This window comes from Crassostrea angulata, chromosome 6 (genome assembly GCF_025612915.1).
Source record: "Crassostrea angulata isolate pt1a10 chromosome 6, ASM2561291v2, whole genome shotgun sequence".
Taxonomy (NCBI): Eukaryota; Metazoa; Mollusca; class Bivalvia; order Ostreida; family Ostreidae; genus Magallana; species Magallana angulata.
In genome coordinates, this window is record NC_069116.1 from 48,007,401 (window position 1) to 48,026,492 (window position 19,092).

At 31.2% G+C, this 19,092-nt stretch overlaps 1 protein-coding gene across 3 annotated transcripts; it reads right to left on the bottom strand.

Moving 5' to 3' along the window:
• Positions 1-5,613: 5,613 nt before the first annotated feature.
• On the bottom strand, positions 5,614-17,272 carry LOC128190780 (uncharacterized). 3 transcript variants are annotated; one of them, XM_052862972.1, is made up of 3 exons: positions 17,254-17,272; positions 10,582-10,636; positions 5,614-7,701 (listed from the first exon to the last, which is right to left on the bottom strand). In XM_052862972.1, exons 2-3 carry the CDS (start codon positions 10,596-10,598, stop codon positions 6,063-6,065), a joined length of 1,656 nt encoding a protein of 551 aa, XP_052718932.1. In that variant the 5' UTR covers positions 10,599-10,636; positions 17,254-17,272; the 3' UTR covers positions 5,614-6,062. The 3 variants fall into 3 exon arrangements, with proteins under 3 accessions (XP_052718932.1, XP_052718930.1, XP_052718931.1); XM_052862970.1 differs by lacking the exon at positions 17,254-17,272 and adding an exon at positions 10,880-11,233; XM_052862971.1 differs by lacking the exon at positions 17,254-17,272 and adding an exon at positions 10,869-11,233.
• Positions 17,273-19,092: the final 1,820 nt, after the last annotated feature.

The following is a 19,092-nucleotide window of genomic DNA, read 5'->3' on the forward strand; positions in this document are numbered from 1 at the left end:
ACGAATCAAATGCAGAACTTTGTTTTTCGTTTGTGAACAAATTACAACAACAAGAAAAAATGCTGTACAATTTAAATACCAACTGAAAATGTGTCTACATCCACAGAAAACTAAGTCTAAGTGAAGCTTAAAGGCCCTCTCATAAGAGCTCTCACAGAATTTTAAAATCGATACGATGAAATATGCATGACAAATAGTCGAAAGGAATGGAATGTCATATTTAACGGTACTGTGAATTCAAATAACGATAATGTGGATTCACCTCCAAGTAAATATAAAGTAGTGAATCCAGGCTCGCTGACACGATGACATCAGATATTATGCTTCATTAATTAGAAACATTTTTTTATGAACAACAAAAAGTTAAAAGCAATTCACATCAAAAATTAATACGTTTAAATATATTCATTTATAATTGATTTTATGATTCAATTAGAAAATAGTTTCAGATGCATATTTTTTAAAATATTAACCTCTTATCATATGCCCAACCCCACCCATCCCCACCGAAACAACCACATATTTTATGTGAATTTTAGGAATTAGTCTTAAACAGTGTTAAACAAATGATAAAAATTCTATTTCAACACAGAGTTATCTTTCTTTGCTAGAGAACATCATGTCATATTTTAGAAAAAAAAATAATTTTCATTGTCTATGTAAATATCTTTATATGATAACTTAAAAAAAAATTCTTTTGTACGATACTTGTCTATATTTCGTGTCCTTAACCATTAAAGAATGTCAATAGTAAACAAATCTGTCTCGACCAGTCAATCCTGGATAGATAACGTAAGATCAATATTCTAATTATGACCAAAGGGTATTAACAGTTACATGTAATGCGTATATTGAGGTGTAAGTCATTAGCAATTTCCACATGCCACCGACCGCAAAATTTTTCTTAACATACTTTTTCGTCAAATATTGTGAAATTTTAAAATTCTAAAACGGTGAAAGTATTTTGATTATTTGATTCTTTTATCCACATTAATATAGACAGGTGTCTCATACCACCTTGATATATGTTTTTTTTGAAATGTTGTTCTCTGACAAATACATGTACTACTGGTGCACATTTAATCACAGGTGCTGTTTGAACATGGAAGGGAAAAGAAAATTTTTGTTAAGCACACAAAGAACTTCCAAAATCGATTTGCAAAAGTTAATTTTGTTTGTATGTTCTTAAAGAAATTGTTAAAAGTTGACTACTTTTATTAAATTAGACTTAGTATCAATTTCAAAAGGCCATGCGAAAATATATGTAACAACTTAAAAACCATAAAACATTTATATCTCTGCATATAACTCATAATAAGCAATCAAGCAATTTTTCAAGGAAAAGGTACGACAAAACTATAAAAAAGTTGCTGTACCATTCATTGATTTAAAACGAATGCGGATCTAAAAATGGGAAACCTACATATAAATAAATAAATAAAAAAATCTACTACACACATGTAAATAAAGAAAACGTAGATGACTACAAACCGCGATGCAACAATCCTTTACAAATTATGTTTTGGTAGATCTGTGTGTGTCAAAATGTTTGTACACCTGGGGCCCGTTTCACAAAGCATACTTAGGACTAAGTTGTATCTTAGGAAAGAACTTTTTCCTAAGTTCATTACTTATCCGTTTCACTATTCCAATCTTATCTTATGAATTTCCTAAGTTATGTCTTAACTTTAAGACAGGTAAATCGATGTCTTAGGAACAAACTTAACATGGCGACTGTCTATCTTAATTGATTATATGCATATTAAGGTTGAACAAAGCTATTATCAAGATTTTTAATCTTTTCAAAAAGACGCAATATATGTTCCTTATAATGTAAACATTAATGACTGGCCATAAAAATGCGAGATTTATATGGTATATGGTAAAAAATTATTCATTTCAAAGCTCCGTCGATAGATACATTACCCTAAACTGCAAAATTAAAAATTATCAAAATATACCTATATTTCTTCATGATCAGTTAAATTTGTGGTGTAGACTTCGTATTTTTACATTTTTTAGATTATCTGATCGCACACGCAGATTGATAGCGGGTATAGTTATAGCTAGTGCACTGACGTTAATTAAATTATTCACGCCCCGGAATCACTGATCTCTTAAATCGTTTGATAAAATCAGGAATACATACTAAATAAATACCCAATTACAGATTGACTGGACGAATTGTCCTATCCCTCCAAGAAATAAGCCTTTTTTTCGGGAGAAAATTTAGGTGCTAGGTGTGTGTGTGTGTTGTTTTTTTTTTTGGGGGGGGGGGTGTTAATTGATTTTTTTGTTGGGGGACGGGGGTAGGAATGACCGGGGAGTGTTTTAGGAATGTCGACGCTAAATCCTCCATAGGGATGCTGTTTTACACAGTAACTGAAAATCTTGCCTTACATCTTCGTTTCGTCTATCAGCCGAGATGCATTTATTTGCGAATTTCGATTTTTTTCTTGTTTGTATAAAACTAAACAAAACACACCATTTTTATATCAATCATTACAAGAAAACTAGCGTTATATAAAACTTAGTTTAAAAGTTCCACATATGTCCATTCCAAATCCTACTTGTCACTGCATATGATTATTGTATTCCATTTGGAACATACCCTATGAAACAGTAAAATCATCTGGATATTTCAACGATCGTTTTCAGGTTTAGGAATAAGCATACAATGTATCAGTTAACACAAGCTGTTTAAAATGGACCAACTAGACAAAAAAAAACCACACTCGAACATTTATAAAAATAACAGAAATTATAGCAGTGACCAATGTTTTCCATTAATTTATGCGGTCCAAAAAATAATATTAAAATATAAATAACGAAATACATGTATATGGGTCATTCTCAAAATATGCAGCCTTTTGTGTCAGTGTCAATTTAAAGGGGGGAAAATAATGTTCTGGGGAATATATACAGTACCATTGGATTTTAGAAACTTAAACCTATATTGATGAACAAATTAATCGACAATTTTACTGCTTAAAGTATAAAAAAAATATTATTTGTTATGAGATTTCAGTGAATTTATGTTGTCATTAAATTTTTCTAACGTCTTTACCCTACAATATCTTCAATAATATTGATGTTTTATTCCAAAAATCACCGTTAATTTTCAAAACAACATTCATATTTTATTTTCTGCTATGCTTCTTAACAAGTTCTCTTTTAAAAACAATGAATTTGATGAGATATATGCTTGTACAAAAAATTTTTGTCATTGGTGTTACAAGGCAAATTATATAAAAATATCTTAAAATACATCAAGTAAATAATATTGTACTACAGTTGGAATCCCCCACATCATAGTGACATCATTCCCTGCTACTAAAAAGATAAATGTATCAGTGATGACATCATTGTGATAGAAAATATGGCAGAAAATGTTAGTATACTCCGAAAAATACAATGTAAACTGTGTCAGTGGGATAACGTGCTATTTAAGGTTTTCTAATATGAAAGAACAAAAAAGTTTTTCACATAAATGATGAATGTTTATCACATTATAACATAGGCTATGTAGCTTTGTGTAGTATCTGTTCTCTTGGGTCATACTGCTACATTTACTATGGATACATCAGTGGTATAACGGTCAGTGGTGTAACCAAAAATTGTTGTTACACCACTGAAAAAACTGTTACACCACATGACATTATTTAATTATTTTACTTTTCCTTCCATTTCATTTATATTTTGAGCATTTTGAACAATTGTTATTTATCAATTTTACAAGTTAGACACTGTCACAATGAAGAAAGCTTGACTATTTAATTGCAATTGTGTTTTCTTAATCTGGAAAATGGAACCTGTTACACCATTGACATTATTTGAAACACCATTGACATTTTGTATGCTCTAATTATGTTTTACTCATTTAAATACTTGATTAAAAAATAAAAGTAAAAACAAATTTTTTCTAATAAAAAAATGAAATTATCCACATTTTATTTTTATTAAAAAATCAAACTTTTTAATGACTTATAGTGTATTATAAGATATGTTATTCCACTGACATTTCACATTCCCTATTATGTTATACTAAAATCTTTCAAATTCTTAAAGGTAACAAATGCTAGCTGAGCTTCAAGAAACATATATAAACAAAGAAGAAGTGAATACGAGTTGTATGCATAGATTTTGGAGAAAATTGGAGAAATTTCAATATTATTATCCAAAATGTATGATTGATATGAGCTGGTATAGTATTGACGATGTTGTTTGTGAGATTGATGAGCCAAAGAAAGTTCGAACTCGATACAAGGTAGATAAAAGTGTGTGGATGCCAAAAGTATGATATATAACATCAAAGAATGAGTGAATTCGTGTAAAAAAACATCTACATGCCGTTTTTGTGTCAGTGGTGTAACACTGATTATAAGTGGTGTAACAGTGTATCTCTCTTCAGATTATGAAAGAATGAGGTACGAAAACTTTTATTTAAGATCAAATTTATCATGTTTTAAATGCAATCAAAAATAGAGATTAGTTTATTTTACAAAATTTAATGCGCTTATCTCTTATTTATTATTGCTAGGTCATTGGTGTAACTTTAAGTCAGTGGTAAAACATAATAATCAGTGGTGTAACATGTACATTTTTCTCCAAATAAAGTTAACTGGCAATGATACATGTATATTTGAAAACACCAGTGCATTTATAGTAATGTCTTTTTTATGCTCCATTAAAAGAAAAATCCAGTTGTGTTCTTTTTAATGCTCAAATTAAAAATTTGTTGAGTAACATCAAGACTTTGTCTCAAATGTTATGTTGGTCACTATGTAAATGTGTCAAATATTTTCTGTTATCTAATTCTGATAACTTTAAATGAAGTTTGTTGATATAAACTTTATGTCCATCATTTTAAAAGAATTATTTTATTTTATTTAAGAATTATTTACTATACTATATGCCTGTTACACCACTGACCAAATTTTTACAGTTCATTACATTTTAGTCTAATTATCAGCTAAATGGTAGATTCCAATGTTTGCAAATTTTTAGATGTTATACTTCATTGTTTGTTAAATGTGTTTTTTGCGATCAAAGTAATTTTTTCAGCAATAATTTTCTCATGCTTTACATTTTTCAAAAGTCTGCATATTTTGATAATGACCCATATATAGCTAAAAAATATAGTACGATCCATTCTCTCGAATAAAAAAAAATAAACTATACGAATTTATTACGTAATTTTGATCTATACTCTTTTATGCATGTGAATGTAAAAATATCATACAAAATTTTAGTGCATGTACATAGACACTACACTATTTACATTCTCTTTACACGTTTTACTTTTTTTTTTCTAAGATGTTTCTAGGTGAATAAGGGAATAGATTTTTACATTCATTGAAAAAGTATATATACATTCGTGTCATATTGAAATTTAAAGAATTTAGATAAACGGTATCAATTTAGAATTACCAATATGATATGAAAGTGGCTTACATTGTATCTTAAGATAAGTCAACTGCGATATGCTAAGAAAGTTTTGTGAAACAGCTATGACAAATCTTAGGAACTTCCTTAGTTATAACTTAGGCATATCTTAAGTTCTATCTTAGGAAACATCTTAGGAAATCTTTGTGAAACGGGCCCCAGATATACATGTCCACTGTCAGTCATATTAATTTAATAAATTTTGTTTGAAGGCTGATGAAAGATATTTCGGAGATTTGTTTTCAAATTTTAGATTTAAATATATATCACATATTCGTCCTTCATAGTTGCCAAAATAGCATTCTATAACTTATTGCGTTGTAAATATTTCATACCGATGCAAAAACATATAATGCCATATATTTTTCCGTTCCGGATTTACAGACACAAAATGCTTAAGCAATTATAACAAACAATTGGAACAGTCAGAGCCCGAACACACCTCAAACGTATTTCCTACATGTAACATCTCTGGAAAAAATGAAATTTTCTTTAAAAAATTAAATCAATCTCCATCAATTTAAAATATGAGATAAACAAACTGTTTCTTTAAAAAGTATTTTAATTTTGTCTTCTTTATAACATCAAAATATTTATTCTTCATACAACTCTTTCATTCAAACCTTCTTTTTGAGACTAGTGTTTATGAAATATACTTCCATACATCTTGAGCGTGTTCGAATCTTTTTATCATAAAGGCAATTAGGGTTAGGATGGAACCAAAAAATGCGGAACCCAGCATCATACAACATTTTCAACACAACTAGTTCATTTTCTTTGTCTCCTTGACCATGAAATTCCAAATACAATTGTGCAACATCTTCAAGCTGGCGTGTTTCAATCATATTAGGTAAACTTGGCCACTCCGCACCTTCAACATCGATTTTGAGAATAGCAATTGGAGAAGATGTGTGGTTATGCATTTCTCGAAGTTCCTGCAGTGGTGCGACATAGCCAGCTTTGAACTTTTCGTGCTGATTTCCTATTCCTATTCTATAGAACCAAACGTTTGGTCCGTGCTGGTGGGTCGGGAAGACAGTTGTTGGGTCAAAAGAAAACACATCGCAATGGTATGTTTCTGAAACTTCGTCATCAAAGGTTAAGTCACCTGACACACCGAACGAGTATACTATACATGGTTGAGTGTATTTTACCATATGATCATGACAAACATCCCATCCACCATCTACAATCTGTCCCATTCTAAATATATTCTGACAGAATATTTGGGTTGTTTGAAGATACTTGAAGTACAAATCTGAACTTTTTGTGCTCTCCATTCCTTTAATTTCTTCAACTGATGGCAAATTCACTACCTCCAAATTCTTTGTCTTATCTTTAAAACTTTCTTGCACAAAATATACCGCGTAACACTTATTAAATTTCGGAGTGGCACATTGGAAAATTCGGTCAAACCACACTATTCTGAATCCATATTTGTGTAGCTTCTTTAAGCGAAGTAAGACCTGGGCGTAGTCCTCGATACTCATGTGACTTGGGTTAAAGTGTAACTCCAACAGTAGTTGTCGTACTTGACTTATGGATTTCTCATTTACAATATGATCAATAAGTGGTAAGTTTGATATGCCATTAATACTTAATATAAGTATATCGATAACGTCATTTATAGGTATATTCGTTTCATTTTTCCAAGACTTTAACGATGTTTTCAACCACAGTGGGGTCTTGTATATGTCACAACCGTATCTTAATTTTAAATCTCCAGAGAACATGTTTTCAGGAAAAATATTGTTAGACAAAAATGTTGTACATGGTTTGCGCGGAACATAAGTCGGGTCGGCGCAAATGTACCATCCCTTTCGCTGTATTTCACCTACACGGTCCATGGAGGCGCACTGAGTTTGAAGTGATGTGACGTAACGATGATAAATACAGGCAATGGCGTCAAGAGAAAGTGACTTCATTTCACTTTCCGGAGGAATTATTATTGGCATGTCCTCTTCCCCGACATATTTTCTGGGCAAAGTTAAAACACAATTTTTATCTAATCCAGGCGTGAACGGTCGCAAATATTTCTTGTATCTGTTAGCAACCTTTATATCAAAAGTATGTTGCTTCTTTGGAAGAATGCGTGGAGGAATAACATTTGAAAAAACCTTTGAATCAAAAGTATGCTGTTTCTTTGGAAGAATGCGTGGAGGAATAACATTTGAACCATTGTTGGTTGTAAACACAAGGTATGCTAAAATCGTTAAAAAAGCGAGAACGAGAATCTTTGATGACTTTGTTGGAAAACTGAAATTGAAAATAAAGGAATGTTATGAGTTGATATAAACCTGATTAATTTTATATCCATTTATCAGCGTACATGTATTTATCTACACGTTAGACACATCAAAAACACCTTATGATTTTTAGCATTTGACTTATGTGCTGACCAGCATAAAAAGGACTCAGTAATTTGTGTGATATTAAATTGTGAGTGACTGTGAACAGCTTTTATTTGTTCGGATGGGGATGTTTTCGTTTGTTTGTTTGTTTGTGTGATTGTTTGTTTTTCGAGATTCAATCTGCTCATTTAAATTCTCAAAATTTATTTATTTTCAGATCGGTAATTTTTATAGTTTCGTGACTGACGCATGTATTTAAATTTTTCGTTTAAATATTTAAGTATACATAGGAGACAGAGATATAGTTATTTTCGGTTAAAGTAATTTAAAGAAGGAACGTGATCACAATTCCTGTGATGAGCCTGTTTGCACAAGTTAAAGACAATTGAACTGAAAATAGCACTCACAACTGGCCACTGTATCACAGATAATCAGGATGAATTAAGATGATTTACGATGAAGTAAGTGAAGAATGGAAGACTCATCGCCAAAGTAGAAAACGGGAAATAGTGACCTTATTAGTTTCCCTTGTTAAAATCTGGCAAAATGATAAAGAGTTACTCGGGATTTTTTTCAATATATTTCTTTTAAACTTTAAAAAAAAAAAATAAACGAGTTTTCATGTTTGAAAGATTTATATTTTTTAATATTAGAATTCATTAATATGAAAACGGTATTAGCCGGGGTGTTTCTAGTTATCATAAAGTATAAAATTTATAAAAATGTCCTCTGTCTCCTCAGATTTCAAAGAAAACTATCCCAGTTACATGTAATGGAGTTTATGGATGAGTCAGACTACGATGGAAGATCAGGCTTCTTACTGCGCGTTTGCAAGATAACCCTGTGTGTGATGAATGAAGTGGACAAGTAAGAAATCTAACATTAAAATGCATTCATCCGATACTGCAAATGTGAGCCAACTCAAAAGAAAAAAAAAGAAATGTTGGACTACTAAGTCAATGTACCATTTAATTTGAAATCGCGTTTTTCTGAACTTCAATTTTAATTGTAAACGACAAAACATTTTTGGTTTACATCAAATGAATAATTTTATGGTCAGATTTTGTCGAATATTATTTCCATCAACTTAACGTAGTGTTCCAATATTTGCAAAAAAGGAAATTTAACATCAAAATATTCCTTATATTGATTTGACAAGGCAAACATTATTAATATTAATTATATTATTATTACAGTAACTATTATTAATTATTATTTACTTTGGAATTTAAAAGTAATGCGTTTGTGTGTAATAGTAAAGAAGGTTTGGGCCAAAATCATTTGTAATACCGCTATGGGGGTCCTATAGTACGTCAAGGGTTACATGTAAGCCATTGTGGGGACCCACAATCCTTTGGGTCAGGACGATTTCTGTAGACAACATATACGCTTAAATTGAGTGGCGAAAGTTCTCTTCCGACTATCGTATCCGACTGAAATTAATTTCAATTAACTTTATTAAGTATCTGCCTATTCAGTACTGTTGATTTATGGAGGTTTGGACAAACGTACAATTTAACGAAACATATTTTTGTATTTCATATGAAAGATTTACATTTTATAAAATTTACTCGTTTGTTTTATTAATAATTTCAATATACGATAGTAATGTAACTTCGTCTGATAATTATTCAAAAGTAAATTCAATTAAGATTAAAAATCGGGCGTAGGCTTTACACATTTATATTACACCATCTCCAGCTAAACTCACTATTTATCTATAAGTATTTTCTCCCCTTTTTTTAACCTTTCGAGCGTAAGTCATACAAACACTGACAATTCTTCATTTTTAAAATTATCACCAGTTTAAAAAAACAAAAATCTGTTTTCGTATGAATATATGCATTTCTTTTACTATCAAATCTTGCATTTCATTAAAGTGTTTGGTATAGTGGCATATTTCTGTCTTGTTGTAAATTTTAGATTTTCTGGGTAGGTATTAATACAAAAATTACAACATGACAACTCTCGATTTTGTATTAACACCCACCCAGCAAATTCAAAATTTACAACAAGACAGAAATATGACACCATACTAAACACTACATACATGATAAGTTAAGTCGTGCAAGGTTAATATGTCAGCAGGCAAAATAGGTGCAAAAAAATAAAACATTGTTGGTCTTTCTGTATTTATTTTGTTGTAAACCAAACGATATACTGATTCTATTCTTAACCTAACGATGAACTGATTTAAATGCGGCTTCACTCCGAACTGTTGTAAAAATCGTTTATAGGTTTTTTTTAAAGTAAACAAAAACCTATCGATTTTTTGTAAAAGGTTATTCTTAAATTGTGTTAATTCTTCAAAAAGAGCATTAACAAAAGAAACGCCGACAGAGGTTGTCAAGCTGATTTTGAGTCACGAAACTATCTTTAAACAACTCCCATGTTCTGTAGTATCACGACATTTAAATGCGATTCGTTATATGATGTGCTGATTTATAGATGGAAATAACATGCTTGGATGACAAATCATAATGAAATGGAAAACAATAAGAGCTTATCAAATTGTGCTGCGTTTTCAGGAAGGATTTATTCGGAAATGTTTACATATAAATATTCCCAAACTCATTAGATTTGTCGTCTGGAGGGGTTTTTTTTCACCTAAAGAAAGAAGAGAAATAGCGATCATCGAACCAACAATTGACCAAATTGTTATAACCAAAGTAAATAATCTGATATATAGTAGTTCAATGATTGTATTATGCATGTTTTGAAATTATTTGGCATTTCAAAAGCGTCCGATTGTTTAGAGCATTTTCAGATTATACGAAAAACTTACCTTTTTGAGACGGACATGATATCCGCTAGAAATGAGGTCAGAGAGGAAGGTAAAACTGAAATTTAAGAATTCTTCTCTATAAATCATGGCTTACTCATCAAATTGTGTATGAATACAGCACGAACTTGTTCGTTAATTAATCGAAGGAATATAATAATAAAGTATTTCCAATGCTTTTGTGTTTTATTAAGTATTTTTATACGTCATCCTAGTAACCGGCACTGCTTAGATTGAATACAATACAAATTTAAACCGAAAGTTGAATAAAAGATGTAAAATGAACATACAATCGCCTTACTAAAAAGGATGAAATTAAATCCTCCTTTATGTGGTTAATATCCTTAAATACATGTAGCAATCCCGCGTAATTTGACACTGCGCTGTAGATGCGTTGTAGATGACCACCGACAGGAAATAGATAATTCGTGCAGAATTCTCTCGGAAGCACTCGGGTATTTTCAATGTTTAAAAAAAATTCCGTTCATCGATAGAAAAAATCTATTTAACCACAGCTTTTTCTAATTTCTAAAGAATTTAAATCAATTTCCAAGCACAGCTGTTTTTAATTACCTACAACTGGTTGAAGTTAACGTGATCGACCGAGTTGTCTTTTCATAGAGTGCAGTGGTCATTACAACAAAGGTGGCACGATATTTCAAAACAAGTTCAATCGTGTATGCTTAAATACATGTGTATCACTTATTGCAAGTAACAGCCATCTGCTCCATTTATATTATACATTGAACACTGAGCCGGATGCTAGTGCCACGGTGGCATTGATACATTTTCGTAGAAATCCATATATATAAAATGAAACATTTCTCATTAATATCTCACCTACCAATTGAGATATTTTCCTACAGAAAAATATTAAAAATCGTATAAAATTTTCTAAAAACCCTGTGGGATACATGTATATATTTACTATTATAGGAGAAAAGCATTACCTGCAATAATTTGATTCTGACAGGTAGTTTTCCTATAGGAAATTTAGATCTCCTATAGGATTTTAAAATATTTTTAGGGTTTTTTCAAATCCTATCGGAATTTAAATTCCTATAAGAAGTTCCTATAATTCGGTACGAAATTCCAAATATCCAATAGGAAAACCGTTTTGTTTTTTTATGGAAGAATTATTTTCCAGTAGGAATTTATTTTTTAAAGGTAAAAATCTCACCTGTCAGATAGCATATCATTAAAATAAGAAATTAACAAGAGGCCCATGGGCCATATCGCTCAACTGAACAGCAGTTCCTTGTAACATTTCGTAGCATATGCTATTTCTATTTTAAACTTTGAACCCCTTTCTGGAATCCAAGTATTGGTCCGAGGTTTATGGTTGGCTTTAACAATTTAGAATTTACACTATATTTGAGAATCCCGGCATAGTAATCTCACAAACTTTAGCATTATAGTTCTCGAGAAAACTTTTTAAAAACATTTTCCATATATGTTTTTATGTTAAACTTTAAACCCCTCTTGGAGCTCCAGTATTAGTCCAGTGCCAAAGCTTTATGGAATCTACATTATTTAAGGATGCTTGCATAGTTATCTCACAAGTTGAAGTATTGTAGTTCTCTAGAAAAAGATAAACATTTCCCCTCTACATTTCATTGTAAACTTTGAACACCTCTTGGGGCTCCAGTATTAGATCGAGGGTCACGGCTTTTATAATTTAGAATCTACACTATTTAAGGATGCTTACGTACTTATCTGACAGATTGAAGCATTGTAGTTCTCGAAAAGAGGATTTTAAACATTTTATACTTCTTCATAAAAATTTTAACCCATCTTGGGTCCCCAAGTATTAATCCAGGCCAGGGGTCACTATTTTAGAACTATCGAATCTACATAATCCAAGGTTGTATGCATAGTAATCTCACAAATTGTAGCATTGTAGTTCTCGAGAAGAAGAATTTTTAACATGTTACCTACATGTATACATTTCTATATTAAACTTTGACCTCTAATGGGGCCCCAGTATTAGTCCGGGGGTCACGATTTTACCAATTAAGAATCTAAATAAGCCAGGGATGCATGCATAGTAATTCCACAAGCTGTAACATTGTTGTTCTCGAGAAGAACAATTTTAAACGTTTCCTATATATTTTTCAAAAATGTTAAATTTTGAACCCCTCTTGGTGCCTCAGTATTTGTCCGGGAGTCACGATTTTTACAAACTAGAATCTACATTAGTTTAGGATGTATGCATACTAATACATAGTTGTATCAAAAATTGTTGCATTATAGTTCTTGAGAAGAAGATTTGTAAACATTTTCCTATATGTGTTAAATTTTGAACCCCTCCTGGAACTACACTTTTTGTCCGGGGGTCACAATTTTAACAATTTAGAATCTTCACTATATATACAATCTTTTATATAAATATTGGCTTTTCTGGTGCAGTGGTTCTTGAAAAGAAGATTATTAAATGATGTTTCATATGCATTTCTATGTTAAACTTTGAACCCTGCCTGGGACCCCAGTTTTGGTCCGAGAGTCAAGATTTTTACAATTTAGAATCTTCACTTTATATACATGTCCAAGCTTTTGTGTAAATTTTGGCATTTCTGGTGCAGTGGTTCTTGAGAAGATTTTTAAAGACACACGCCCTATACTCACTGTTTCGCATTTATCTCCCTTTTAAAAAGGGTTGTGCCCTTTATTTTAACAGTTCATCATCTTCTTTCCATAAGGATGCTTTGCAACAAATTGGTTAAATTTGGCCTAGTGGTTTTAGAAAAGAAGTCGAAAATGTGTAAAGTTTACAGACGGACGGACGGACAACGGGTGATCAGAAAAGCCCACTTGAACCTTCGGTTCAGGGGACCTAAAAACCCTAGCATAGCATAAAATTGTAAAAGATATGAAATGACTATACGTGCAACTTAGACGAGTGCAAAAATGCCACCTTGACACTGGCAAAATTATCTGGCGCATTGCTTTTATTCCTGATATATTTTTATTGTATGTTAATGAGTGTAACTTACTTAAAGCCGTCTTTATACACTGTAGTCTGTTTTATTTTATTTTATTTTTGTCACCTATTGTTGACATGTTAAAACAACGTGATAGAAATACACATAGAATTGATACATGAAAAAAGTCCAATACTTCCCTATGGAACGCCTCAACTGCCTCATGTAGGTAATCTTCATAATATGATGATACTTCAACGTTACATGATGGTACTTTAACATTACGTGCTGATACTTCAACATTACATGATGGTACTTTAACATTACATGATGGTACTTTAACATTACGTGATGGTACTTTAACATTACGTGATGGTACTTTAACATTACGTGCTGATACTTCAACATTACATGATGGTACTTTAACATTATATGCTGATACTTCAACATTACATGATGGTACTTTAACATTACGTGCTGATACTTTTACATTACATGCTGATACTTTAACATAACATGATGGTACTTTAACATTACGTGCTGATAGTTCAACATTACATGCTGATACTTCATTATATGTTGTTATACTTTCATGTTAAATACTGAAATCTGATTGGTTTAGACGCAGTTCATAATCTGTTCTATTACCCTCAGCGTTACGAATTGTTACATGCGCGAAAATCATGCGCGTACGGTTCGCCTTAGAATTCACATTATTCCTATCTAAAAGCAGTGATGTTTACATTCAGTATAACAAAATACATAATGCCTGTTTGGGAGGATAACAGTTGAAATTGACACCCCTCGAAAACCATACTTTTTCACGTGGATCTCCAGGGAGAACCCATTAATCCCCATAAGTCCAATCTACATGTAACATGAATGACAGAAGTATTTGTTTAGGTGCTTTTTTTAAAAAAAAATAGCTGTTCGCTCTGACTAAGCGCCAAAAGATTGGGTTTTGAATGCACATTTTTAGACCAAAATTCCCTGAAGGACTTCTGGTACCCCCTGAATTTTATGCGCTGAGCCCATATGAATTCACAATGCAGCCATTCTTTAAAATTTAAAATGACCCATTTAAGACAACACTTAATCAAATAGTAGCATTTGTTGAGTATCTCGATCTAAAATAGTTTAAGTGGACCTTAGTTCAATCTGATCAATCTCTGAAACAGAATGTTAAAGTACCATCATGTAATGTTAAAGTACCATCATGTAATGTTAGAGTACCATCATGTAATGTTAAAGTATCAGCATATAATGTTGAAGTACCATCATGTAATGTTAAAGTATCAGCATGTAATGTTAAAGTACCATCATGTAATGTTAAAGTATCAGCATATAATGTTGAAGTATCATCATATTATGAAGATTATCTACATAAGGCAATTGAGGCGTTCCTTACTTCCCCCAAAAAGTATGGTTCCCCGAACTCCTATTACAACTTTTAGAGTAGCTACGTCATATCTTGGGATATGATTGGGGCTGTCCTATAAATTTGCAATAAGGTTTTTAAAATTTAGATTTCATCCAGGGAGTCAAATATTAATATTAATATTATATAATTTAAATATTTAATATAAAAAAAAAAACCTTGCATTTATTTTTGCTTAAAATAAAAAAACCCTCTCATTTACACTTTTCTTAATTGTCGAACGATCTATCAAAATCAAAATATAAATTTGTAAACTGGTAAAAATGTTTTTAAAAATCACATTACACCTTGCATAATTGACAAACGATCAAAAGTCATATTTTCTACCTGAGGATCAATAACTTATATTCAAGTTAAAAATAATAACTATAAATGATTAGTATGTTTTGCGACCGTTGGGGCGATCAAATAATGAATTATGATAAATCAATAAAAGTAGCAACGTAACGTAAATAAATTTGAATGCAAAATAAAATAAAACACCCCTTTTCCAGTAAATTTTCATTATTCATGATTTATAAGATTTTTTATTTATTTACAAGTAGAATTTATCTCAGATACAATGTTGTTGAATAATAAAGATTTTAACATAATGTTCATTGCAGTTTATTTCCTCTTTGTTTGCAGCAGACATTTTTCTTAAACTTACATATAAAAAAATGACTTTTTATAGAGTTGCCCCCCCCCCTCCTCCTCCATCGTTTAAATTTTTTTTTTTTTAATTTACTTATAAGAAAATTGGCGATCATATAAGGAAAATAGATCGTAATTTTGAACAAGCTTGAATCTACACCTACCTGAGAATGCTTTCACACAAATTAAAGGTTTTCTGCCTAATCGTTTTTAGGAATTTAATTTTAAAAGGGGCCTAGACCCGATTTCAGATCAAAAATTTTATTTTCTATTTTTATGTAATAAATAGTTCAATTGTGCAATGTTAATAATTGACCAAAATTTGAAGGTTAGAAGTCAAGTTACAAGTGAGATACAGGTGTAAGAATTTATTGTTATGTAAACAAAGCTCGAGTCTTATAGTTGTTTACAAATAGTGTTCATAAGTTCATAAATAATATTATCAACAAAAGAAAGCAACATGTCATTAAAACTTACACCAACACAACACACAATTATGTTATTTAAAACAGTGACAATATTCAATGATTGTTTACGAAACGAAAAATTCAATCCCCTTATTTTGCTTGTAACTCGATATTTGACTTTCAAATTTTGATGTAGCATTAAGAATACCGATATAAATCATTCGTGAAATATGAATAAAAAATAAAATGTGATGATTTTTAGCTCAAATTGGGTCTATGTCTCTTTAAAGATATTTTGCTATATACTCCTATCTAAAAATTCTACCTCCCAAAGTGGCCCCACCCTACTCCTGGAGATCATGATTTGAACAATTTGAATCAATACTACCGGAGGAAGTACAGATTTTCTGTCTGATTGACTTTTGAGAAGAAGATATTCGTAAAGTTCATACAATTTTCAATAATTCTAAATCACATATGCGTAAAAATATTTACCGAAAGTAAAATTTGTCTACTAAAAGTAAAGCTTATTTATGCCTTGCTATTTTGGAAATCAAGCGTAATGCTGTCGTATTTTATTATATTACGTTATCAGACCTGACCAATGATATTTATTTACATGTGCATGCCGATAATTCCTTTAAAAGGAATTCTTGTTTTATTTTATTTAGTGAGTGTGCGTAAATGCTCGATTTACCTTTTCATGCCATGGTCTAAAACATAACTTTCTTGAGCATCATGGTTTTTGTGGAGTTAAGGACTCTTGGTTGAGGGTTCGACTGTAGGGCGTGGTTTTATCAGCTGTTTATTTTTTAGGAAGTGACTTATATAGGTAGATAACTAACCATGCATAACTTATTAATTTACTTTTAAGTTACTTATAGCACAGTCATGTAGTTTTTAAATATTACAAAAGTTCTTAGATCCTTCATTTTTTAAAATTGAATTATAAACTTCATAAACAATATTTTTAATAACATACCTTCTTCGATTAATAAACAATTTTACTCAAATTGTATAATGTTAACATCTACTGGCGAGTCACATTCTGTCATTTGTTCAATCAAAGAATTCTGGCAGAATTATAACATGGGCCTTAAAGGAAACATCAAATCTTTAAGAAAATCATGTTAAATCACTTAGTAGACCATAGCGGCGTGCCATACTTATAAGAATATTTAATCTCTCAAATAAATTTCTTCTCTTCTGATACTTCAAAAACTATTAATAGGCCTAAGATAATGAAAAAATAAAACAAATTATTATAGAGCATTACCGTGGTTTGATGCACTCACTAAGTACGATGCAACACGATTGTCAAATGGGTGACCACATTGGTCAGTTACGTCTTATAAACAAACAACACACTTCCCGTCAGATATGAAATATAACCAATCAAAAACACCCCTGAGAATGTGTTCGGAATGTTTTCTTTATTGTTGCTGAGCATGTAATAAATCCAGAGGTGCTCGAATGAAAGTTCACAAGACTAACCCGAGATTTGTTCACTTCCTGTGAAATTTTGAGCGGAAGTATGAGTGTTCGGATAATATTCTCAAAAGTTATCGTTCGTGTTCAACCACTCTCCACGTGGTTAAACTTGAAAATATAAACATCGGGTTACTTGATAAAATCATACTTATGTTTGATGCTTTTGGTGTGCAATACTATGCTTTTTTTTTAAATGTATGGCTGTTTCGTAAACACTTAATATATTGTGGCATTTTCAAGGAAAATTCTTTACAAACTAATATACATTGTAGTCTGTTTCACTATTGATGCTACTAGGTCAGGTGCGGATCCAAAATTAATTATTGGAGAAGTATTAAAAAAGGCTGTTAAACTCTCTCTCTCTCTCTCTCTCTCTCTCTCTCTCTCTCTCTCTCTCTCTCTCTCTCTCTCTCTCTCACACAAAAAGGGGTAGTGTTTTCATCGGTTCAACGCAATCAAATTGAATTCAATGCTTCATAACACTTACATGTACTGTCCATATTAACCGAATATTGAAAAATTGTTTTATAAGATTTGCAAGTAAGAGGGTTACCTTATTAAAGAACGAGATTTATTCTTGGTTTTGCTGACAAAAGAATAATTGTATCACATGAAATGTAATATTATTATCTCAAATGCCCATGCTTTAAAATTTTCTGATGATAAATGATACTTTCATGACGTCGTTTGTCATAAAAGATAGGGAATAACTATGATCCTCTATAGAGACCCATTTTTACTTGCATTAGCAATGGATGAATTTCAAAGATTATAAATAATTGAAAAAAAAAATAATTTGAATTATCTATTACTTAATTAATGCTTGGACATTTCAAAACAGAATATGCTAAATGAGATCGTAGTTGAATTGATAGTCAAAATTTTCTGATCAGATGATTTTTTTAATCATTTGAAAGCAATTTGTTCCGAGGATGTTACAAATCACAGATGTAATTTTGTCTTTGGGGCCTGATTGAGATTGTATTGTACATGAGATTACAAGTCCAGAAAATGTACGAGTAGGTATTAGAAAGATGGGCATACGATGTTCGTTCGTAAGTACATCATTACTTTTAGTAGCAGGATTGAGTTGGAGTTGCCTTAGAGTTGATTGAGGGCAAAACTGCGGGAGTTATCTTTCCTTCGTCTCCATAGCCACATAAAAAAATATGGGTGTATTCGTTTGGTCGATTGGAGAGCTGCAAGAGTAATCCTAATTTGCTCGTTCTCCGGTAGATCTCCATGCATTGTCTGCTTTCCAAATAGCAGGTAGACAATGAAGATCTGCTGGAGATATTCAGGTCCAACTCTGAAGATAGCAAACAAATACACCCAGTCATTTTCATCATTGACTGCAATTAACTAAAATGAAATAATTATACTCTATCCCATGATATCCCCGCAGCATATTTTCTTAAATTATTCGGTTTTCATAATATACAATTATCGTTAAATCGATATAATTTATTTACAAGAATGAACAAAATCCAATGATTTTCATTTGATACGCCTACTATTCTGTCATGTTGAAAAAGGTTTTAAATAGAAAAATCTACGAAGATTTTGCATTTAAATTGACATGAATGACTGTGCTCTGATAATAACGTTCAAAATTTAAGGGAGA